The 26,688-nt window shown below is 38.2% G+C and overlaps 1 protein-coding gene across 2 annotated transcripts; it reads left to right on the forward strand.

Moving 5' to 3' along the window:
• The first annotated feature begins 698 nt into the window (after nucleotides 1–698).
• cep78 (centrosomal protein 78) lies at nucleotides 699–25,208 on the forward strand. Of its 2 annotated transcripts, none has more exons than XM_051654203.1 (16): nucleotides 699–813; nucleotides 1,289–1,549; nucleotides 3,852–4,021; nucleotides 10,242–10,314; nucleotides 10,647–10,750; nucleotides 11,811–11,985; nucleotides 12,077–12,190; nucleotides 12,513–12,577; nucleotides 12,791–12,884; nucleotides 12,974–13,076; nucleotides 14,090–14,132; nucleotides 14,265–14,402; nucleotides 18,256–18,357; nucleotides 21,152–21,306; nucleotides 21,455–21,593; nucleotides 24,207–25,208. In XM_051654203.1, exons 2-16 carry the CDS (start codon nucleotides 1,294–1,296, stop codon nucleotides 24,591–24,593), a joined length of 2,118 nt encoding a protein of 705 aa, XP_051510163.1. In that variant the 5' UTR covers nucleotides 699–813; nucleotides 1,289–1,293; the 3' UTR covers nucleotides 24,594–25,208. The 2 variants fall into 2 exon arrangements, with proteins under 2 accessions (XP_051510163.1, XP_051510164.1); XM_051654204.1 differs by having other exon boundaries at nucleotides 18,280–18,357.
• Nucleotides 25,209–26,688: the final 1,480 nt, after the last annotated feature.

A 26,688-nucleotide genomic window follows, 5' to 3' on the forward strand; every position in this document is an offset into this window, starting at 1 on the left:
AAAAGACAAAGGTACAAGAATGTTTACTTAATGTCTTTCACGAGGGCACGAACTACAATCCCATGAAGCATTGCGAATTACGTTATTGAATACAAAACGATGGAAATGTATAAAATGATTCATTTAGATTATATTGATATAGGTTGTTTATTATAAATATGGAAACAAGATATTTTACGTTTACTGCAAAATATTCCGATATATACAAATATATATGTAACTTGAGGGTGTACAGACACCGAATCGATTGCATCATTCACAGTGCGTCATGGAAGTAGGCGCTTGCTGCTGGACTTGTTTGGCGGGCTTTGTTGGCTGTAGTTCTCTGATTTGTGGATCTTTTTCTTCAGAATCACGGGTAGTGTAGTTATTCACCAGGAATATTGCTATTAAACACGATTTTTAAGCAATGAATTTGAAATAACGTGGACTGATGGCTTCAATAAAGGCATATACCATCGGTGAACAACATTGGAGCTCATGGTAGCTCTGTCTTTACAGGCTTATATGTTATAGTTGAAAATCAATTCGTCTATGGAAGAACTGAATGTGACTTTTACTTCAGGAACTAGACTGTTGCGCTCTGATCCGTTATGTGGCACGGATATTACACACTTCAGCTTTAAGATATTTCCCCTTTAAGAGACGTTGTTCTATTTGCAGACAGCAGGTGGCGATAAGCGCATCTGTGCAGATGGAGTTTCACACGCAGAATGAGACACTGTTGTCTCTTTCAAACCGCCGCGGTTTGTTTTGACACGCTGAGTGGATAATCTCTAGAGTGGAAACCAGGACAACAACACTAACAAACAGGTAACCAACCTCTGACACATGACAAAATAAACTTAAATAATTTGTAAACCGCTTGCTGTAGCTCAGACAAAACCATGTTCATGGTTGTTAGCACTGTTTCTCATGCCAATAATACAGTAGACGGATTATAGAGTTGTTTTGATCGCCAGTAACTCAAAATCTAACGAACAGACGCTGATCCCTAGATAAACGTTATTTGGGCGTGTATTGGCGGTATATTCAGGATGTCAAGCATAAGTGAGTATTTGGCTCTGCTTGTCAAAATGCGGAGAGATATTTTCATTTTTTTTATTTTTTTATTGAAAGTGATTTACAGTACCCTTACAGGGATTTATTCTATAATACTTCTGTTGGATTTTATTTTTAATTACACTTACATTGTAAGTCGAGGTTTTTTGCATCATAAACGGTAGTCATTTAGAGTTACATTGCCGTTTGTGTGTTTTTCATTTTTCCATTGTTTATTTTGATTTAGGTTGCATGATGCTGGAATCAGCACAGATCCGTAGGAGAGGTGCTCTGGACTTTGAAGGTTACTATGATCACGTCTGTGCAGCTCAGGGGTCAGCTCCCGTCCGTGCAGTGAAAACCAGTCTGAGCCGAGGAATCTTAGATTTTAATGCTGATCACATCAGCCTTGTGGACTGGACGCCAATACTATCAGCCCTTGCAATCAACAAACACCTCCAGCATGTTGCCATCAAGAGCTGCCACCTCACCAACCTTGGAGCTCAAAGTTAGTCAAGAGTGAAATATTACATACTACCTATCAGTGCTGTGTGATCTTCAAAGACCCCATGAAATCCAAATTTTAGTCCATGTATGTTAGCTTTGAGGTCATCTGTATCTCTTCTGGCAAAACAGATCAAAAACATTGATGAATCATCTTGCACTGAGGGACGTGTGCAAATTTATGTCCCATCAAATGCTGTCTAGTTCCCACGCATCCTGGAAAATCTGGAAATTTGCAATGCAGTTTTCCAGACATGGAAAATGAGAAAAATACCTAAATGTCCTGGAAAAAAAGTAATTGTCCTGGAAAATATTTTAGTATAATAGAACTGCATTGACTGTGATGTACAAAAACATGGCAATGATCAGGTCTCGGGACAGGTGTCAAATACACATTCATATTGTTTTGTCACTGTCGCCGGCTGCGCATTGGGAAACAACGGCCATCAGCGGTTGACCATAATGAACAAAGTCCTGTCATGTAAATTCTCTGCTCATCTGCTGTCATCTCTGCTTTGCTCCGACGAAATAGTTTAAGTATTGATATAGTTCAAAATATGATTTTTTCATTCTAGCATTGCTGTTGTGTTAACTACAAAAACATTTGAGTTGTAAATTTTAGACAATGACGACGATCGGACTGCTAATGTTATTTTATTTTTTTAAATGAATTGGTGATTACACCTTGGGATGTGAATTCATTTGTAATAATTTTTTTGTGATTAACATTTTTTTATTGATTCAACTATTAAACAATGAAAAACAAAACTCATACAAACAGAATCAACATTTAACCCTCACAATTGCCCCAACCCCAGCCCGACCCCCAACAACACCCCAGTGGTAACACAACCAAAGCCACACAAACAAAACAAAAAAAACCCAAAACAAAACAAAAAATATATAATAAACACACATCCATTACACCTCTCTCTACTGTCCCTCCCCGAGAGCCCTCCAAAAAAGACAGATACTTGCCCCATTTCTCCACAAACAGGTCTAAACTCCCCAGTCTTCTGGATGCCCCCTCCTCAAAAGCTGTAATTTGTAATAACTGAACGGTCTGAGTTCGCTTATACCGTGGCTGCCACATGTAGGGCCCTATGATTTCTGCGACGTGGAAAACAAGGACGGAATCAGTAAATCCGGCATTAGCTATAAAATATGGAATTTCAAGGAATTTTACATAAATACGAAAATAAATGTTTGAATGCACAATTAATCCAATTAAAATTGCAATTAAACTGCTGTGATTTAATTATTTAATATATAATGTAATCATTTATAGTATCAATATATAATCTGCATGCGCTGCTTGCTTCAAAATGAATGTGTGACACTCATACACTGAAAACACCACATCTTGATCATCACACGTGCTCTTGTGTGTGTAGTAGATGACAGAGAGCTGAGTGTTCTGAAGTGTGCAGCACATACAGACTATATATTTAATTTAATAAAAGCTTTTTGGGTTTAATAGTCACACTGGTCTATGTTGCAAACTGCCTATCCTGAGGTGAGAAACTACTGTCAAAAACACACAGAAACGCAAAAAATAAAAGCTCAATTTAAATGGACGTGTGAAATGATGAAAAAAAATATATATATATCTGCTGTATAGTAATGTATTGTTTACTGTAATTAAATAACAGTGTCATCATTATGTGTTAAAGCAATATCTCACATCAGCACTTGTGCAGCACTTTATTTGACAAAAATATCTCCAGTGTTGTTTTGGATTGTGCTGTGAGGATTTTGTATAAAAGCACTTCATTTACTAAAAAATAATGTTATGTTATGTTGAAAAAAAAACAAAAAAAAATTCATTTGATCAAAGTTTTAATCGATTTATTTGAGACACCATTTTTAATAATACAATTTAAATAAAATGTCAAATACGGAATTCATAATAACCACAATATACTTGACCTCTTTTGTTTTGGCTTAAATATTACACCCGTTGGGCACATAAAATGTCCTGGAAAATTGTGCCTTGAAAAGAGTGGGAACCCTGAATTAGAATGCCCCTCCCCTAAATACCAACTGACACCAGCTAGCAAGGACAAGTAGCAAATCATGGTTCATGGCTGTGGTTTAACTAAAGGCAATTTGCTTTTTGGCAAAGGGATGAGCTCTTCATTATGTCCCAACTTCCTGTCTTAATTGGAAATACATCAACACGGCAAAGAAAACTATACTCGTCAAGCCATTTCATGGGGTTTTTAAAAGAATTAATAATGTTGGAGTGAATGATGAAACATGAAATATGTTGAATTCAATTATGACAGAGTGTTTTTTCCTCTCAGGTTCTTACAGGTCCCATAGTAAAAAGAAAATCCCTGTTATTCATTCAAAGAATATGAGCCTTCAGCTGTGTAAGGCTGTGCAGAAGTGCCTGTGTGAATCGAGCAGCTTAAAGACTCTTCAGCTACATGGTCTGCCATTGAGAGAGAGGGATCTCATTGCTTTAACAAAGGTAGGTTGAAATATTTCACCTCTATCTGATGGATCCTGTGTGTCGCCATTACTTTGTAAATACTGCACTGCAATGAATGTCTTTAATTACTGGATAATTTCCACTAAATTATACCTTAAAGAGTGGACAATACTTTCTGTGTGTTTAGATAATTAATGATCAATTAATAATGAATAATGCACTGTGAATGTGCATTTGTATTTTTTTAACAAAAGAATAATATATATTAATAAAATACATAATTTTTTTATTTAATACTTTGTCATTTTTTTGTTCATTACTGGGTTGTTTCTGCTGTTTTATAGATTTAATATATCACTTATATCACTTAACCCTTTAAGCTCGGATTGGCCCGGGCCCACAAGAAAAATAAATAAATATAAATATATTAATAACTACAGTCTTGACCAACACAAAATAGGTATGTGTAACACGTTCAAGGAATGAGGAAGCAGGAGACAGCGAATCCAACTCAAAGGTACATTTATTAATTACAAAAACACATTCACTTGAATGCGCAACAGTGTAGCTTCAGAAAAGTCACTCAACAGGGTCTCTCATTGAAACGGCAGTGGCCAACACACATGTAGCTTGTCAGCTGGGTCCTCTATCTCTCACTCTGAGGTCTGACCCCTTTTATTTCCCCAGTCTCTCACTGCAAACATAGAAACAGCAATTACCAGCAATTTATCTCGGGTGAAAACCCTTACCGCTTCATCTCTCCCCAGACGAACGCTCGACCATGCCCTCGCCTCCACATACCCCCACCACCCGACTCAGGCCGGCCTGCCTACTCCCCCCCCTTTCTGGAGAGGAAGTCTACGACAGCCATCTGCGCCCCTGGCACCACCTCGAACTTAAACGGCTGTAGTGCCAGATACCAACGGGTGATCCGGGCGTTGGCATCCTTCATGCGGTGGAGCCATTGGAGCTGGGCATGGTCCGAACAGAGGGTGAATGGTCGTCCCAACAAATAGTAGCGGAGAGTGAGGACCACCCACTTGATGGCCAAGCACTCCTTCTCTATGGTGTTGTACTTCGAATGCAGAAGCGGCCCAGCACAAATTGCAGCTTTTACCTGCGTGAATGCTTGTTGGCACGGCTCCGTCCACTGGACAGGGTCATGAGCTCCCTTTTTAGTGAGATCAGTCAGCAGGCTGGTGACGTCCGAATAATTAGGAACAAACCTTTGATAATAGCCAGCCAGCCAGCCCCTGGAACTGTCTCACCTCCTTTTTGGTCTTGGGTCTCGGGCAAGTCACAATTGCTGCGGTTTTATCAATTTGGGGCCGCACCTGTCCGTGACCCAAGTGGAACCCCAGATACCATACCTCCACCCGCCCAATTGCGCACTTCTTCGTGTTTTCTGTGAGCCCCGCTCATTGCAGCGACCTTAAAACGGCCCCCAGATGCTGCATGTGCCGCTGCCAATCATTACTATAAATAATGATGTCATCCAAACAGGCAGCGGCATACGCAGCGTGAGGTCTGAGGACCCTGTCCATAAGATTCTGAAACGTAGCCGGGGCCCCAAACAAACCGAACGGAAGGATCACAAATTGGTGTAAACCAAACGGTGTGGAGAAAGCCGTTTTTTCACGGGACATCTGCATTAAGGGGATCTGCCAATATCCCTTTGTTAAATCCAGTGTCGAATAAAAGCGAGCCGTGCCCAACCAATCAAGCAGATCCTCAACACGAGACATTGGATAAGCATCAAATTTCAGCACCGCATTAACTTTCCTATAATCCACACAGAACCGGACTGAGCCATCGCTCTTAGGCACCAGAACCACCGGGCTGGCCCAATCACTGTGGGATTCTTCTATCACCCCCATATTGAGCTTGGCCTTTAATTCTTTTATTACCTGGCTTTTAGATTCACCTCCGGTCTGAGCTCCTCCTCCTCCGGAACTACCATCGTTAAGGATACGGGAACCGCCTCTTTCCATGGTTTTAGTAGGTTGAGGTGGTAAATCTGATGTGCCCTGCCCCTATCCATACGCATTACCTTATAGTCGACTTCCCCGACTCGCCGTGTGACCTCAAAGGGCCCTTGCCATTTTGCAAATAATTTCAAGCTTGATGTGCACAGCAATACAAGTACTTTATCTCCCTATGCAAACTCCCATAGCCAAGCTCCCCTGTTAAACAGCCGGGACTGACATTCTTGCGCCTGTAGCAAATTCTCCTGTGATAGTCGCCCCAGTGTGTGGAGTTTTGATCTCAGGTCAAGAACGTATTGAATTTCATTTTTTCTCTGTGAAGTTCCCCCCTCCCAATTTTCCTTCATGACATCTAACACACCACGGGGCTTATGCCCATATAATAATTCAAATGGGGAAACCCCATGGAGGCTTGCTGGATCTCTCGCACTGCAAATAACAAGGGTTCGAGCCACTTATCCCATTTCCGAGTATCTTCGTGCACAAACTTACGAATCATATTTTTTAAGGTCTTATTAAATCGTTCGACCAAGCCGTCCATTTGTGGATGGTACATGCATGTCTGAATCGATTTAATACCCAATAATTCGTACAGCTCGCGTAGTGTACGTGACATAAAAGCAGTGTCCTGATCAGTGAGAATTTCTTTCAGAATCCCAACTCGGGAGATAATTCTGAAGAGTGCCTCCGCAACACTATGTGCTTCTGGATATCGCATTGCGTAATCCACCAGGACTAGCGCAAAGCGAAGCCTGCGTGCGGTCCGTTCTAATGGCCCGATTAGGTCCATGCCAATTTGTTCGCAGGGGACCTCAATCAATGGGAGGAGGCACAATTGCGCTTTTGGAGGGGCTGGCGGATTCACCAGCTGACATCCATGGCATGCTTCACACCACCGGCGAACATCCCCGTGAATGCCCGGCCAATAGAAATGGGCCATGAGACGGCTTAGTGTTTTCCCCTGTCCCAAGTGACCTGCCATCGGATTATAATGAGCTGCCTGGAATAACATTTCCCGACGGCTCTTTGGTACCAACAACTGGGTCGTATCTTCCTTCGTGCGAGTGTTCTGTGTCACTCTATACAACAATATTTTATAATTGAAAAATATGGATGTGTGAGTGCGACGCCCGGCTGAAGACATTGACCATCAATCGCTATCACTTGGTCAAATGCCAAGTGCCTTGGGGTGTCGTCTCACGACTGCTCTAGCGGGAAATCCCCTACCAGGAATTCCCTAAGATGTCACCTCCCCTGCTCCAGCATCAGCCTGATGCGGAGCAGCCGCAGACTGCCCAGGTAATGCCTCCCCAGCCAGCGCTTCACACATACTACACCGATTCACTTTCTCACAGGACCCATTCGCACACAATCCCTTCAATAATGATCGAAAAGCCAGCCAATTAGTTCCCAAAATTAGCGGATGGGTGAGGCGAGGACTAACCTCCACCTCAATATTATGCTTCTGTCCCCGGAATATTACCGTGATGGTCACTATAGGATAATCATGAATATCCCTGTGCACACACCTCACCTTCACCTGATTATTTGCCTCCAGTGACCCATTTTAGGGGAATGTTTCCCCAGATTCAGGGGAAACTGAACAGGACGGATGGAAGGAGGGGGGGAAGAGAGAACAGGGGAGGAGACATTAGAGGGAGAAAGGGCGTGAGGCGCGCCGGCCCCTAGATACGCTGCCAGATGGTCTTCCACCAGCTGTACCGCTTTGTCCAGCGATGCCGGTTAGTGGCACTGAACCCACTTGGCCGTCCCCTTCGGTAACCAGGAGACGAACTGCTCAAGCTGACATCCTCAGCATCGCTGTCTTCCTTGGCCAGCACCCACCGCCAGCAGGCATCAAGGAGCTGTTGGGCAAAGGCAAACGGGTGGCCAACATCGCTCAGCATCAAGGAGCGGAAGCACTGGCGGTGTTCTTCTGGGCTGCGGCTGACCCGTTGCAAGATGGACTTCTTCGGCACCGAGTAGTACAGGAGGTTGGCGACCGGAAGCTGTTGCACTGCGATTCCGGCAATTCATCTCAAGGGTGAAAACCCTTACAGCTTCCTCTCTCCCCAGACAAATGCTCTCGCTTCCACAGTTTCGTTTTAAAGCGTTTTGATAATTTATTCAAAATTTTGCACTGTACATGTTATTGTAATCGGAAGAAACATCAAACTCATCAAACAGCCATGTGTCATATTTCATTGCAAAGCTCTCAAAGAGTAGAATACAACCAGCCTATTTGATTTACTCACAGACAAAAATATAGCGAGTAATAAGTAAGTATATGTCTTTGACATACATGTTACATATGAACAGGTGTTGCTCATATGCAACATTTTTGCTTATAACTTAAAATAAATAGAATATAAAATATCACATACCATTACTTAGAGGAAGCGATTATTTTAAAACGAGTCCACACACAAAGTAATCTGATGCATATATCATTATATAATCCTCATGAAGCACAATGTGCACACAGCACTTAATGTGCTATCTGGCTAAAAAGACGACGTCATCGGAAATGCTGTGTTGCGTCATGGAACGCTTCAGATTGCTTCAACCAGTGGTGATAGTCCTCCATATCTGGCCAGAGAGTTATGTGATCAATCATTTTAATTACATATGACCACCAGGAGATGGCACCAAGTACATGACACAGACTCAGTGATAGCTCAAATGGCACAGAATGGAACTCATTCTGTGAAATCTCATTACTAAATTCATGTCTGCATGCTATGCAAACTTTTAGTCATTGTTATGTTTGCATGTGTAATTAGTTCGTATGTACAATTATTATGTTTTATTAGTTTGGAGAGTCTTTTGGATGCTTGATGTTTTTGATTATTTTTGTAATGCTATAGCTTTTTATTGCTTTGTCGTATCAACACAAAATTTTACTCAGTTACAGGTGACATGATTGGGAACAAAACAAAAGCAGTTTTGCTACCTTATTTACACCCTGAGATATATGTCAAATCAGAAAAGTAATAAAAAAGTTAGTTTTTGGCTTACTTTTTTTTTATTTATTTTTTTTATGTGTTTCTTAGGCTGCGAGTTTCTCATTATATCATAATCTGTCATTTTTTGTTTTTTTTATCATACCAAAAAATTAACCCTCCTTGTTTTTTTTGTCGAGCTATAAGCCTTTAATTTTGGGTATTTCACTGAAACAGGAAATCTTAAAAACACCCTCAGAGCATAAAAGATTAAAGGGATAGTTTACAAAACAAACAAACAAACAATTACTCACTTTTATGTTGTTCCAAACATGAATGACTTTCTTCTAGGGATGGGCATTTTGAGTAATTTTGTAGTCGAGTATGAAAAACGAGTAATCGATTACTTGAAATTTAGAATTTAAGTTCAACCTTCAACCTTTGAACCTGTTTTTCTTATGAAAAAAGAAGTACTATGCATAAACAACATCTAGATTAAAAAATGACAAAAACATTACATTTGCACTGACACATAAAAACAAGTCTTCTGAAGCAGTGCAATCACTATGTTTTTTTTATCAGTGTCATGCATCCACAGTGCCAACCAATGCATTGAGTTGTAACTGCAAGATTTAGGTGAGGGAAGCAGTTTCATTGTTGCCGATGGCAGGTAAAGAAAAATTGAATTGTGTTTTATTTACTAGTCAAATATTTAAAGCTGAACAAGCACTCGATTAATCAATTACTCGTGCATATCCCTACTTCTGTACAGCACAAATGTTCATCAGAATGTAAGTGACTGTGAGCCTCAGTCACCATTCACTTTCATTGTTTGGGAAAAAAGCAGGATGAATATCTTCAAAATTTCATATAATTTGTTCCACGGCAGAATTTTAATTTTTTGTTTAACTAACCCAAAACCCTTTAAATCTTATTTGTGTGCACTTTAATGTCAGAGTCATTGCTTTATCTCAAGAGTGTAGTATATAGACCATATACTATATAAACTTTACCCATACAAATAATAACTGGTCATAACAGTACTTTTAACATCCTTAAAATGTAATTGCGGTTACACTTTATTTTGTCCTTGTTACAGTGTAATTACACAAGTAATTACTGATTATTACTAATTAACAACATGTACTTACTATAGGGTTAGGGTAAGAGTTTGGTTTAGGGTTAGTTGCTTGTAATTATGCATAATTGACTGTTATTACTATAGTCAATACATGTAATATGTGTAACAAGAAAAATAAAATAAAATGTTACCGTTATTGCTTTTTGATTTATAAAAATGGTCAAATAATAACATATCACATTTTCATTTAGGGTTTAGCTAAGAGTGTGTCATTGGAGCATCTGTCTTTAGCACACTGCCCAATCGCAGATGAGGGTTTGGAAGGTGAGTTAAATGATCGTAGTATGATATCCAAACATCTTTCTGCATTTATATATAGGTTCATGTTACAGATAGCACAAATTATGTCAAAACTATCCGGGATTATACCACTAAAATATGGAGATGTATGAGGAGTTTACTTAAGCCTTTAAATGTGTGCTAATTGTATTAATATGGTGCTAGTGTATTATATTGTCTGTAATGCCACCTCCAAATCATTCTACAATATTAATGTACTTGAAAATAAGAAAATTTTGATTCTGATAACCTAGCGATGTTTCAAGTTTTTCAGTATTCAAACTTATTTTTGATTTTATGGTTGTGTTGTCATTCAGTCATCTGTCAGAGTGTCAAGTATTCCACAACAATCAAGACAGTGGATTTTACTTCCTGTAATATAACCTGGCAGGGGGCAGAGCATATGGCTAATATAATAAAGGTAAATAAAAATCTGTTTAAGACATGTGTCTAAATTAAACATGATTGTTTTTAATCACTACACTGCTGTTTTTGCATGTTGCATATATTGCATGTATGTTATGGTAAAAATTTCACAATGCAAATGTGATGGTGGTTATGGGCAAATTTTATTATGAGTGTTATATATGATCCTTTTTTAATAATAGGATCAAATGGGCAGATTCAATTTATATCAAGCTTTCTTGGCAAGATAAGCTTAAGTGGACATTGCCAATTCATTATTAGAGACTATACAGTACATACAGATATTAAACAAATTGAATAATGAAGTTTGGTTTGCTGATGTTTAAAATCTCAAAACTATTATTTTCTCCGGCTGCCATTCAGTCTCTGTCATGCACATGCTGGGTCTCTCGTGTGAGTCTTCATTCTCTGCAGAGTAAATCTGCCTGGAATGCTTCAGGAGTAATGAATAAAATCAGTTTCTGTGCTAGGATGTCGAGTCGAGCATGTACCTCCTGGAAATTTATATATGCCAAAACGATACTGCATTAATTGCATAAATTATTTTTAAGGCGTTAAACAGTCAACTATTAATTTCCGCAATTAACATGTTAAATTTCCCAGCTCTACTTAAATACAAAATCAGAAATTTACAATTAAATTTATTTACAGTAGATGATGTTAACCCAAACCAAAACATCTGTGGCCATCCTGAAAAAACATTGTTGGCACACATGATCCAGATTCATTGAGTTGTGCTGCTCATGCGGAAGTCCAGCCTATGTTGTGTCCCGATATTGTTTCTCTCTGTTTTCCCCATAGTTTCCTGTCATCTCTCTGCTTTGTCTGTCAATAAAATGCCCAAAACCCCCAAGTAGGTATTGCTGCAGCCCAGAGATCTCCAAACAGGGGTGGAAACTCCAAAAGAGGTCGGGGTAACTACAGAAGGGGGTTGGGCCAATTCTAGAAGGGGGCGACACTTCCACACATGGATAGGGCAAGGGTTAGGTTAAGGGCTTTGTATATCTTTACTGGCAGTTTGGAGCTCAAACTCATGAGTCTCATCTCACTTTTAGCATCAGGCAACAAGGCGGCATAGCACGGCGTGGGTGGAGACTCTGCGCTACCGAAGGGCAGAATTTGAGGCCATGAGCGGACTGCGCAGGGTCACTCTCAATGAAAACATTCTGATAGGGGACAGAGGAGTGATGGCACTGGCCCACGAGCTTACAGAGGACCTGTGGGTCAAAGGTTCGAAACACATACTTAAATACTTCAACAAATGAATAAATACTTAAATACTTCACTAACACTCATATTTTCACACTTCATATTTCTGTAGCAGTGGACCTGCAGCGGTGTGGGATCTCCAATGAAGGAGCTCGAGTTTTAGAGAAGATGCTTCAGTCCAATTCTACTCTGTGTGTGCTGGACATCAGGAGAAACCCACTGATTGGTATTTAATATACTGAAAGTCTGGGTCTTGCAAAAGGCTGAAACAGTAAAATCTGTACATAAAAGTCATTAAAAAAAAAGTTGTAAAACACTTATTTCTGTAATGTCTACTCCAATTCACACAAAAGTATTTCAACCAGAAAATATGCACAATACAATACTGATGCCGATAATCCCAAAATGGCCACAAATGTACCAATTTATTAGTCTACCACTAATCCACAACTGTGCCCTGAAACAATATTGGCCACTGTGTTAAAACATGTTACAACTAAAAATCTGTTTTGCATTACTTTGTTAATCTCTGTCCTTTTATCTCTCAGATAATAATCTAGTGAAGGCGGTGCTCAAAAGAGTTCTTATGAACGCCAAAAGCCAAGACTCTCAGGTCTGAAATCCAATTAACCTTAGCTGTTGTAAATGTTTCAGATGTTGGATTAAATGCATGCTATTGAATATTAATAAATACTGTCCACTCTACAGTGCATCTAACCATATGCATGTTTGTTAGCCTACATTAACTAATACTGTATCATTTGTTTTAATGTAGTAATGTTTTTAGAAAAGCAAAACTTATTGCCTGTGTGTTACTGTTTTTCAGTATCTATGGCTTAAACCTCCTTCCCCTAAAGACACTTTTGATCAATCACGCCAGTTTAGGAGGAAGAATACTGGAAAAGCTACGTATAGAATTGGTATTTTAGACTTACTTTCTACTAAAAGCTTTCAGCAGTGAGATGTTCAGTATATTTCGTTGGAATGTTTACTAACTTGTTCTCTGCAGGATCTCGTCGGCCCTCATTTATAAACTCTGGGTGCAGGCCTCCACGGCCTGGAACGGTGGGGTACGTCCCATGGCGCACAGCGGCCCGGGCCGGTTTACAGAGGTAGGAACACAGAGATGTTGGTGAGTAGCACCTGTTGAGGTTACATCAAACAGTACATACACCGATCAGCCACAACATTAAAACCACCTGCCTAATATTGTTTAGGTCCCCCTCGTGCCGCCAAAACAGCGGCAATAGTATTCTGAGTATTCAAAAGAATAGTATTCTGAGATGCTATTTCTTCTCAACACAATTGTACAGAGCGGTTATCTGAGTTACCATAGACTTTGTCAGTTAGAACCAGTCTGGCCATTCTCTGTTGACCTCTCTCTTCAACAAGGTGTTTCCTTTTTTGGCACAATTCGGAGTAATTTCTAGAGACTGTTGAGCATGAAAATCCCAGGAGATCAGCAGTTACAGAAATACTCAAACCAGCCCATCTGGCACCAACAATCATACCACGGTCCAAATCACTGAGATCATATTTTTTCCCCATTCTGATGGTTGATTGTTGAACATTAACTGAAGCTTCTGACCCGTATCTGTATGATTTTATGCACTGCACTGCTGCCACATGATTGGCTGATTAGATAATCACATGGATGATTGTTGGTGCCATATGGGCTGGTTTGAGTATTTCCGTAACTGCTGATCTCCTGGGATTTTCATGCACAACAGTCTCTAGAGTTTACACAGAATGGTGCCAGAAACAAAAAACATCCAGTGAGCGGCAGTTCTGTGGACGGAAGTGTCTTGTTGATGAGAGAGGTTAACGGAGAATGGCCAGACTGGTTCGAACTGACAAAGTCTACGGTAACTCAGTTAACCGCTCTGTACAATTGTGGTGAGAAGAATAGCAACTCTTAATGCTATTCTGAGATGCGAGTTGGTGCTGTTATGGCGGCACAAGGGGATCCTACACAATATTAGGCAGGTGGTTTTAATCTTGTGGCTGATCGGTGTATTAACTCTCTTCCGAAACCTAGTGGGTGAATAGGCCCCTTAGCTTTTGTAACAGAGCTATTGATTTTTGAGAAAGAGTAATTTATTTTTCCATTGAAATCTCTACATAGAGGTGTGCCACAGGCTGAGGGGGTGACAGACCAAAGTTTTCAAGTAAGGAATGTTATTGGTACTAATTTCTTTTTTTCTAGCTACTATGTGTCGATTTGGAGTAAAAGTGCATTGTTAAAGAATACATTCCATAATGAAAACCATTGTGGATGTAATAGTGGTTTTCTTTATCAGAACGCCACCTCTGTGCGGGTTACCGTGGAGACAGAGTCCGAGTCAGAGGAAGTGGAGAGTGAATATGTGCAGAGTCCTCAGGAGAAAATCTCAAGCAGCCAGTTCAGACGACTACAGACAGAAAACAATCGACTACAGGTACCATCAGAACCACAGTCTGTCCGATTGTTGTCTTCACTGGGAAACTGTCTTGTTTAGCGAGGTGGATAAATAATAATATTCTGCTGAATGCAGAATCTTGAATTCTCTTCTTCAGTTAGGAGAGACCATTCAGTTAGTTTACATGGATAGCTCTAATGAATATTATTGCATTGGTGACAAAATATCAAACCAAGTGACATCCAAATGATTCCTTTGTCAAAACTACACTGGCGGCCAAATGTTTGGAATAATGTACAGATTTCGCTCTTATGGAAAGAAATTGATACTTTTATTCACCAAAGTGGCATTCAACTGATCACAATGTACAGTCAGGACATTAATAACTTGAAACATTACTATTACAATTTGAAAAAAAAATTCAGAACTTCTTAAACTACTTTAAAGTGTTCTCATCAAAAAAATCCTCCACGTACAGCAATGACAGCTTTGCAGATCCTTGGCATTCTAGCTGTCAGTTTGTCCAGATACTCAGGTCACATTTCACCCCACGCTTCCTGTAGCACTTGCCATAGATGTGGCTGTCTTGTTGGGCACTTCTCACGCACCTTACAGTCTAGCTGATCCCTCAAAAGCTCAATGGGTTTAAGATCCATAACACTCTTTTCTAATTATCTGTTGTCCAATGTCTGTGTTTGTTTGCCCACTCTAACCTTTTTCTTTTTGTTTTTCTGTTTCATAAGTGGCTTTTTCTTTGCAATTCTTCCCATAAGGCCTGCACCCCTGAGTCTTCTCTTTACTGTTGTACATGAAACTGGTGTTGAGTGGGTAGAATTCAATGATGCTGTCAGCTGAGGACATGTGAGGTGTCTATTTCTCAAACTAGAGACTCTGATGTACTTATCCTCTTGTTTAGTTGTACATCTGGCCTTCCACATCTCTTTCTGTCCTTGTTGTCAGTTGTCCTTTGTCTTTGAAGACTGTAGTGTACACCTTTGTATGAAATCTTTAGTTTTTTGGTAATTTCAAGCATTGTATAGTCTTCATTCCTCAAAACAATGATTGACTCACCAGTTTCTAGAGAAAACTGTTTCTTTTTTGCCATTTTTGACCTAATATTGACCTTAAGACATGCCAGTCTATTGCATACTGCATACAACTCATAAACAAACACAAAGACAATGTTAAGCTTCATTTAATGAACCAAATAGCTTTCAACTGTGTTTGATATAATGACAAGTGATTTTCTAGTACCAAATTAGCAATTAACATGATTACTCAAGGATAAGGTGTTGGAGTGATGGCTGCTGGAAATGGGGCCTGTCTAGATTTTATCAAAAATGACTTTTTTCAAATATTGATGGTGCTGTTTTTTACATCATTAATGTCCTGAATATACTTTGTGATCAGTTGAATGCCACTTTAGTGAATTAAAGTACCAATTTCCTTCCGAAACACAAAAATCTGCACATTATTCCAAACATTTGGCCGCCATTGTACGTTAACTTTTACCAACTGGCATCAATGTGATTTTCAGTGGCTGTATGAAGGCAGTTCTTCAAGTTCACACAGGTTTCGTTGCAGAATAATCACAGGCGTAGTTCATCACATTAACCATGAACACTAACATTTGACAACCAGAAAGTGTCAAAAGGCTTTTTATTTAACAATATATATCTGTATATCTTGTTTTATAAATTAAAATCGAACAAACTTTTAGTAAAATATTTTGCTCTAAGTCTTGATATTCATTAGAGGTAGACCGACAGTTATATGCAAAAATATATGCAATAGTTACTGCTATTTATTTTTTTTATTCCTCCATGTTCCTCTGTGGCAGTGCTAGAGGATTCTACAATTAGAGCAGCTTTGTTCTACATTATAACAGCAGCCTCATTAGAGGTAGACTGATATATCGGTTTTACCGATAAATCTGTTCAAATAGTTGCTTTTTTGAACTATCGTTATCTGCAAAAATATATGCAATAGTTGCTGCTATTTATTTTTTTTATTCCTCCATGTTCCTCTGCGGCAGTGCTGGAGGATTCTACAGTTAGGGTGGCTTTGTTCTACATTATAACAGCAGCCTCATTAGAGGTAGACCGATATATCGGTTTTGCCAATAAATCTGTGCCGATAGTTACTTTTTGGAACTATCGGTTATCAGCAAAAGTATATGACGATTAGGGATGCATGATATATCGGCGACCATATCGTTAACGGCTGATAAATGTGAATTTTAAAGTTATCGGTTATCGGTCCGATAAGAAGATCTGCCCGATATATTAAAGCCGATAAATTATGGCTTTTTCAGACACACACTACTCAACATGAGGGTTTTGATTGGTGCTTTCTGCATGACGTGACATGTCAGCACGCAGCAGACTTTGCTTAAGAAGATCTGAGTAAACACTCCATTTACTTATTCATGTCGCACATACATTTCGTTTCTTTATTCTTTATGTATGTTAAAGCTTATAATCATGTTGAGTTTAAGACTTGTTTGCATTCCTTATTGTGGTCTTTTGACAAGTTTAATTAAGTGCAATGCACTGTATTTATAAAAGAAGCTCACTCATCAAATTAATTATAAATTGTGGGTTAGGGTTAGGGTTAGAGTCAATAGACTTTAAATAAAAAAAGGTTTAAATAAATAAAAAAAGGTTGTCCATAGGAATGTAAAATTTCTATATTTAACTGGTTCAAAGTAGGCTACATTTGATAAATGATTGTAGGAAATTAAAGATTTCAGTGTTTCTTTGCAGGTTCCTTGTTTTCTGCATTTGAAGTTGTTTTTAAATAAAAGCAATTATCCACTTTACATGTTTGATTTCATTTGAAGTGCTCTGGATGTGGCTTTATAAGCTGAACCTTTTGTTTTTGTAATCAGGCACACAGAATGTTGATTTATATCCAGATTTACATTTATTGGCAAATATATCGGCTTTCGGCCTCCAAATGTAATGAATGATTGTTTATCGTATCGGACAATATTTCCATAACGGTACATGCCTATTTGCGATAGTTGCAAATGTTTTTTTTTATTTTTTTATTATTCTTTCGTGTTCCTCTGTGGCGGTGCTGGAGGATTCTACAGTTAGAGCTGCTTTGTTCTACAGTATAACAGCAGCCTCTTAGAGGTGAAACTTTATTACTTATTAAACCTCATTTGTTAAATGAGATTTATATATACAGTGCATTCAGAAAGTATTCAGACCCCTTACCAAATCGAGCAGGTCGCTCAAAACCAACACAGGAATTTTATAGTGACAAGGTGTTTACAGTTACGAATGGCTTACTTATAGCTGTCTCTACATATGAAGCTGGGTATTTTAGAATTTTAACACTGAAAAAGTTACTTTAGCTTTAATTTGGTTAATACATAAATATAGAGCATTGTAATGTCTCGGTAATTTAAAAAATAAGAATTGGGCTTGTTTACAGTTAAGAGTCCCACATTATGCACCTAATCTAATTTTTTGTGGTTATTATTGGGATTTTGGTAGAACAATAAACTGCGTTTATATATTTTGAACTCTTGTAGACTCGATGTTTGTGCCTGTCTTAGTAAGGAGAGACTTAGAATTTTTTTAACCATTTTATAATTCGATTTTAAAAACTGTCATCTGATTACCGGTAATTGGTTATCAGCATTTTCCATCACCTTAGTTATAGGTATCGGCAAAATCCACCTCTATTATTTATACATTATTGAAGAGTGAATTAGGTGTTCAAATACCTTTTGGTGCTACTGTGTGTGTGTGTGTGTGTGTGTCTATATATATATATATATATATATATATATATATATATATATATATATATATATATATATATATATATATATATATATATATATATATATATATATATATATATATGGATGAGGCAGTGCAGTTCCTTCCCTCACCCACAGGTGGAGTTAGAGGAGTGTCGGTTGAGGCTGGCAGAGGAGAGGAATGCCAGACTGAAGACCAGCTCTCACCTGGTGGAGGTACAAGTATGCCCCGTTTTTTTTATTTTTTATTATTAATTCTAAAATTATATGATATTTCGACGGCGTTTTAGTGTCACGTAAAAAAAAATCGAAGATTTCGAGAATAAAGTCATATTTTGAGAATGAAGTAAAAATTACGAGATTAAAGTCGTACCATTATGAGAGTAAAGTCGGAATATTTTGAGAATGAAGTCAAAATGAGAATAAAGTCGTAGCATTATGAGAATAAAGTCTGAATATTTGACCAGAAAGAGCGCCTCATTATCGCAAGGATAGAACGCTGAGTCAGCAGCTTCATCAATGCAAGAAATGGATGTAGATGATTTAGTTAAATCATACTTTACTTTAGGATTTAGCAACAAAGAAATTCTTTTTCATCTTTTGGCACATCAGCACAAAGTTATTAATGGGATCCAGACACTGCAGCGGTTATGAATTGAATTTATTCTGGAGAAAGAACCAGACAGACGTTCGCACAGTCCCACTGGGCTTGGCTGATGCTTGGGCTGGGTTTCCCGAAACTCTTAGTAGCACTTAAATTGTTTTTACTACTACACGTTTCCCAAAAGCATTCTTATCTAAGTAGCACATAAAAACGCTTGTAAATTAACTAGAGCTATGAACCGCTCTTAGGACCATAAATTACTACACAATTTATTCTCGCATCTTTTACAGTTTATCAGAAACAAAGGGACATTTAATAAATTCTATATATATATTTTGATCATTGGAAAGCCATTTCACACGGTTTCAGAGGATAAAAAAAGTGTTGATAAAATCGCATTGAAATCAATAGGTAGTCTCCGCAGTCTGTGCATGCCACGTGATATATGTAAATTAGGACTAAAGATAGATCTAAATTTACATGACACACAATACAGTATAACCTTTTATTGGGCTTCTTCCATAAGCATAATTGTAATGGTAACAGAAAGGTATGTTCTTACTGAACAGATTTGCTTAGAAGACGTGTGAGTAATGTGACTGCAGTTTAAAACTTAAATAGGCCAAAATAAATAATTTACAAAGGAGATTAGGGTAAGAGTGTGCAATGAGTGATTCATTCTCCCTCTTCCTCCTCCTCTTCTTCCTCCCTCCAATGGATGATTCAAATAGTCCTAGTCTGTTTACATGGCAGTCATGAATTGCATGCTGCATAATAGCAATCTGGCTACAAGTGCACAGTAGGGCTGGGCGATATGAAAGAAATATATTCATGATATTTTCCGAAAAAAAATATCGCCATATAGCCATATCCGATTACATCATTCTGTCATCTGTTCTTCAAAATATAATAAAGTGTGTTTCTTCAAGCGCGTGTCTTTGTTCTATAGTTGAGCCTACTGATGTCCATCATTTTAATCCTGTTCTTTGTGCATCTGTTCAGGTCCCAGCCAAAGAAACAAAACTTTAGGCTATGGGAGAGCCCCTTATGATGCACATCGAGTACATTCATGTTACATGCATTTTTTTGTCACTTTTATTAATCTCTACGAAGTTGAGAATACATTTGAAATCCCGCCTTACTAAAGCTATCATTATTTGTAGACTGAACTACAAACACAAATACATTTTTTTGACCACTTCATTGTTCTTATAGCTTTTTCATTTCGTTTGAAGTGTATTTTGAATGTAGAAATTCAATTTGAATTTGGGGGGGGGGGGTTGATGATGTTAATTGGATATGCCGATTGTTTTTCAAAAAATATCATGATTATATTTCTTTCATATCGCCCAGCCATACTGTGCACTTGTAGCCTGACAGCTGTTATGCAGCGTGCAATTTGTGACTGCCATGTAAACAGACTAGGTCTATTTGAATCATCCATTGGAGGGAGGAAGAAGAGGAGGAGGAAGAGGGAGAATGAATCACTCATTGCACACTCTCACCCTAATCTCCTTTGTAAATGATTTATTTTGGCCTATTTAAGTTTTAAAATGCAGTCACATTACTCACATATGTCTTCTAAGCAAATCTGTTCAATAAGAACATACCTTTCTGATGCCATTACAATTATGCTTATCAAAGAAGCCCAATAAAACGTTATACTGTATTATGTGTCATGTAAATTTAGATCTATGTTTAGACCTAATTTACATATATCACGTGGCATGCACAGACTGCGGAGACTGCCTATTGATTTCAATGCGATTTTTTTCAACACTTTTTTTATCCTCTGAAACCGTGTGAAATGGTTTTCCAATGATCAAAATATATTAATCGAATTTATTAAATGTCCCTTTGTTTCTGATAAACTGTAAAAGATGCGAGAATAAAGCGTGTAGTAATTTATGGTCCTAAGAGCGGTTCATAGCTCTAGTTAATTTACAAGCGTTTTTATGTGCTACTTAGATAAGAATGCTTTTGGGAAACGTGTAGTAGTAAAAACAATTTAAGTGCTACTAAGAGTTTCGGGAAACCCAGCCCAAGCATCAGCCAAGCCCAGTGGGACTGTGCGAACGTCTGTCTGGTTCTTTCTCCAGAATAAATTCAATTCATAACCGCTGCAGTGTCTGGATCCCATTAATAACTTTGTGCTGATGTGCCAAAAGATGAAAAAGAATTTCTTTGTTGCTAAATCCTAAAGTAAAGTATGATTTAACTAAATCATCTACATCCATTTCTTGCATTGATGAAGCTGCTGACTCAGCGTTCTATCCTTGCGATAATGAGGCGCTCTTTCTGGTCAAATATTCAGACTTTATTCTCAAAATATTATGACATTATTCTTAAAATCTCGTATGATATAACAATTTTGTGACTTTATGCTAAAATGTCTCTGGCCCATAGCTGGAGCTGGAGAATGAGCGTCTACGCAGTGTGAATCTTTCTCTCTCTGAAGCCCATCTCAGCACCTCTGTTCTGGAGGATGAACGTGTGCTCGAGAGCATCGAGTCTTCCTTCCACAAATTCCATGCCTTTCTAGACCTGCTAAAAGATGCTGGGTCTGTCTGATCCTTTATTATGTATTTAATGAGTCTTACATTTTTAACTACTCAGTGATTGGTGTATTTGATTATGTGCCTCTTAAATTAAAAAAAGTCTTGATGCCATGCAATTAAACCAATTCCTGAATTTCTTTCTGCCTGTTAGGCTGGGCCAGTTTGCGTCTAGGGCTGGGATTGACCAATCGGACTTCGGGCTTCTTGGGCGTCCTCAGCTCTCCTCAACAGAGAGGGTCCATGTAGGCCAAGGGGACCAGAGAAAGGAAGAGAAGAGGGAGAGTACAGCAGTGAGTAGAAATAAGAGAAACTAAGCTTTTCCATTTCATATTAAAAAGTAAAAAAAAAAAAAAAAAGGAATTATACCTTGCATAAAGCCTATTTTCTTAGGACCATTAAAGGGATAGTTCACCCAAAAATGAAAATTCTCTCATTTACTCACCCTCATGCCAGCCCAGATGTGTATGACTTTCTTTCTTCTGCAGATTTTTAGAAGAATATCTCAGCTCTGTAGGTCCTCACAATGCAAGTGAATGGTGACCAAAACTTGGAACTCCAAAAATCACATAAAGGCAGCATAAAATGAATCCATATGACTCCAGTGGTTTAATCCATGTCTTCAGATAAGATATGATAGGTGTGGGTGAGAAACAGATCAAAATATAAGTCCTTTTTTACTATTTTTCTCCACTTTCATATTCTTTTTTGGTGATTTGCATTCTTCATGCATAACACCATCTACTGAGCTGGGAGGAGAATTTATGGTAAAAACAGACTTAAATATCTGTTTCTCACCCACACCTATCATGTTTATATATATATATACAGGTGCATCTCAATAAATTAGAATGTCGTGGAAAAGTTCATTTATTTCAGTAATTCAACTCAAATTGTGAAACTTGTGTATTAAATAAATTCATTGCACACAGACTGAAGTAGTTTAAGCCTTTGGTTCTTTTAATTGTGATGATTTTGGCTCACATTTAACAAAAACCCACCAATTCACTATCTCAACAAATTAGAATATGGTGACATGCCAATCAGCTAATCAACTCAAAACACCTGCAAAAGTTTCCTGAGCCTTCAAAATGGTCTCTCAGTTTGGTTCACTAGGCTACACAATCATGGGGAAGACTGCTGACCTGACAGTTGTCCAGAAGACAATCACTGACACCCTTCACAAGGAGGGTAAGCCACAAACATTCATTGCCAAAGAAGCTGGCTGTTCACAGAGTGCTGTATCCAAGCATGTTAACAGAAAGTTGAGTGGAAGGAAAATAGTGTGGAAGAAAAAGATGCACAACCAACCGAGAGAACCGCAGCCTTATGAGGATTGTCAAGCAAAATCGATTCAAGAATTTGTGTGAACTTCACAAGGAATGGACTGAGGCTGGGGTCAAGGCATCAAGAGCCACCACACACAGATGTGTCAAGGAATTTGGCTACAGTTGTCGTATTCCTCTTGTTAAGCAACTCCTGAACCACAGACAACGTCAGAGGCGTCTTACCTGGGCTAAAGAGAAGAACTGGACTGTTGCCCAGTGGTCCAAAGTCCTCTTTTCAGATGAGAGCAGGTTTTGTATTTCATTTGGAAACCAAGGTCCTAGAGTCTGGAGGAAGGGTGGAGAAGCTCATAGCCCAAGTTGCTTGAAGTCCAGTGTTAAGTTTCCACAGTCTGTGATGATTTGGGGTGCAATGTCATCTGCTGGTGTTGGTCCATTGTGTTTTTTGAAAACCAAAGTCACTGCACCCGTTTACCAAGAAATTTTGGAGCACTTCATGCTTCCTTCTGCTGACCAGCTTTTTAAAGATGCTGATTTCATTTTCCAGCAGGATTTGGCACTTGCCCACACTGCCAAAAGCACCAAAAGTTGGTTAAATGACCATGGTGTTGGTGTGCTTGACTGGCCAGCAAACTCACCAGACCTGAACCCCATAGAGAATCTATGGGGTATTGGCAAGAGGAAAATGAGAAACAAGAGACCAAAAAATGCAGATGAGCTGAAGGCCACTGTCAAAGAAACCTGGGCTTCCATACCACCTCAGCAGTGCCACAAACTGATCACCTCCATGCCACGCCGAATTGAGGCAGTAATTAAAGCAAAAGGAGCCCCTACCAAGTATTGAGTACATATACAGTAAATGAACATACTTTCCAGAAGGCCAACAATTCACTAAAAATGTTTTTTTTATTGGTCTTACGATGTATTCTAATTTTTTGAGATAGTGAATTGGTGGGTTTTTGTTAAATGTGAGCCAAAATCATCACAATTAAAAGAACCAAATACTTAAACTACTTCAGTCTGTGTGCACTGAATTTATTTAATACACGAGTTTCACAATTTGAGTTGAATTACTGAAATAAATGAACTTTTCCACGACATTCTAATTTATTGAGATGCACCTGTATGTATATATATATATATATATATATATATATTTATTTATTTATTTTTATTTATTTTTTTTTATTTATTTTTTTTACCTTTCATTTTGGGGTGAAATATGACCCGGACAAATTCCAGAGTGGTTTTGTGATATTCACCTTAATGTTTGTCCATTGTTAAGGTGCAGTCACACTTTGCACTCCATTAATTCCCATTCCAATGCATCCAAAGGCGTGAGAACGCTTGAAACGTCACAGGCTGAACTCTTTACAGAGAATACATATTTTAAATTAAGCATAATTATAGTGTTGCAGGAAAGTGAGTAGATTGTGCATTTGAACATTTTTGAATATAATATTATTTGTTACTTGTGTTTAAGTATTTATTTAAATTAGAATTCCTTGAGTGTGACATCTTATCCTGTCCGTTGCGATGTCTGAACTATTTGAACATGCTCAAAGCTTATTGTGACCTCAGCTTTAGTCCTCTGATGACTCTTGTTTCTGTTCCACGCAGAATACGGACAACCCTCATGCTGTATCTGGGACTCATTCAGGAACTCCTGCTAAAACTGAAGACCCGCCCCAGTTTCAGTCCCTACAGCAAGTGCCCTTAATTCCAGCCATGGAGGTCTGCCATACCTCTCCGATCCTACAGGAGCCGCTTGTGTTTGAGGCCCTTGAGCAGAGCCGACACAGGGCCAGTGGAGGTTCTCGCTCAGGGAGTTCAGCCAGCAGTGTTCGTCTTCAATCCACAGGCTCTAGATCCTACCGAGTGAACGGATCTGAAGGGAAAGTGTCTTCAGCTCTGAGCTCAAGAGCTTCTAGTGTTTCTCAGTTGGGTTCAGGCAGACAGAGTTCTTCAGAAAGCCAGAGGAGCGCTGCTGGATTAGTTGGGTTTTAGAGCTAGATTCTAAGTTTTAGAATAGATATTTTGGTCCGTAGTGTGTATGAGAAGAAAAATCTGTTGTCATCTACTCACTTTCCTTTCCTCTGTGGGACACAAGAGGAGAAATTTTGAAGAATGTTGACCATACAATGAAAGCGAATGTTGACTGAGGCTGTAGGTCACTAACATGCGGCCTAACATCTGCATTTGAGATGTAGAAAGAAAGTTATATGGGTTTTGGAACATGATGGTGAGTAAATAATGACACAATTTTCAGTTTGGGATGAACCATCCCTTTTAAGGTGTTCTATTCCATTTCGAGTCTGTATTTCTATGAGTTGATTGTGTTTGGATAGTTTTGACCATTAGTGGTCAAAATGGTTGAATCTTGATCTGTTCAGTGTACATTAAGAGACCTGTAACAATCCTGTTATATGTGTGTTTGAAAAGTTGTCTTACTACTTGTCATCCCGAGGCTCAGGATGTGATTTGTTCATCTTCATAATCAAATGTTTTTGTGATGAGAAAAACAGTGAAGTAATTTGCTGTCTACTAATTGTCAAAATAATTCATAGTTTTTTTTTTTATAAATATTATTTTTTCTTCAAATAAACCAATATTTGGCACATACCCATGTGGATTAATACGTGATTTTTGCAGTGTGAAATGAGTGTTTCATTTAGCTATTTTAGTGTTAGAAATTTGCTGAAAGAATTTTCAGGGTGCCATCTATTCTATGGTTGATATGAACATTAACTGAAGCTCCTGAACCATATCTGCATGATTTTATACATTATACTGCTGCCACACGATTGGCTGATTAGATAATCACATGAATAAGTAGATGTACAGGTATACCTAATAAAGTGACCGATGAGTGTGTGTGTGTATGTGTGTATATATATATATATATATATATATTATATATATAATGTATTAAACTCAAACTTTATTCTGAATCCATAAATGATTGTGGCTACTTTAATCATATTTCTACCACGTTATTGTCATGTTTGTAAGAATATTTTTATTTTAAGTTATTTTCATGTAACCAAATCTATGGTGTATCAGGAAATTCTGCTAATGGGACCTGACATACCCCAAAGATACTGGTGGGTAAAGAGAATATTTGAAATTAGTTTGAAGAAAAGGGCTTTAAATTATAAGAGCTTTGTCTTGAAGCTTGAGTTTGGACAAATTATAGCATGATTCAAGAAGCTTGATTGATAAGATTAAAAAGAAAAAGTTTACATTAGCATTACATTTTTATAAACACATTCATACACTGAATAAATCTCAAAACCTAGAGAGCTGCAGCTCACATGGTTTTGAAACAACAACTCTTAAAGGAATATTCTGTGTTCAATACAAGTTAAGCTGAATCAACAGAATTTGTGGCATAATATTGATTACCACAAAATTTAATTTTGACTCATCCCTCCTTTTCTTTAAAAAAAGCAAAAATCAAGGTTCCAGTGATGCACTTACAATGGAAGTGAATGGGGGCCAATTTTTGGAGGGTTTAAAGACAATTGTGAAGTTTATAATTTTATAAAAGCACTAATATGAACTATTCAGTTAAAACTCATGTATTATTTGAGCTGTAAAGTTTAAATTATCATTTTTAAAGTCAGTTTAGGGTTTGTTGACATTACATCGTCATGGCAACAAAGTTGTAAAATTGGCTTTAACTTTACACAAAAAAGGTTAGTAAGTGATTTTATCACACTAAAATCATGTTAACATGCATATTGTTTATGTCTTGTGGCTATACTTTTGAAACGGTGAGTATTTAAATGTTTAAGGATTGGCCCCATTCATTTCCATTATAAGTGCCTCACTGGAACCCATTTCTTTTTGCTTTTTTTAAAGAGAAGGAGGGGGCAAGTACAATTTTTATTTTTATTTATTTTTTTTTTTTTTTTGTGGTAATCAACATTATACCACAAATGCTGTCGATTGAGTTTAACTTGTATTGAACCCAGAATATTCCTTTAACAACAACTAATTGAGAGAGATAACTAAAAACAGAGCTCTGACCCGCGATTGGCTCTTTTGTGCACTCGCTTGTCCAATCGGAGCGCTCGATACTGACTTAAGCGCCTCTCCT

Source organism: Myxocyprinus asiaticus, chromosome 24 (assembly GCF_019703515.2).
Source record: "Myxocyprinus asiaticus isolate MX2 ecotype Aquarium Trade chromosome 24, UBuf_Myxa_2, whole genome shotgun sequence".
In the NCBI taxonomy this organism is placed as follows: Eukaryota; Metazoa; Chordata; class Actinopteri; order Cypriniformes; family Catostomidae; genus Myxocyprinus; species Myxocyprinus asiaticus.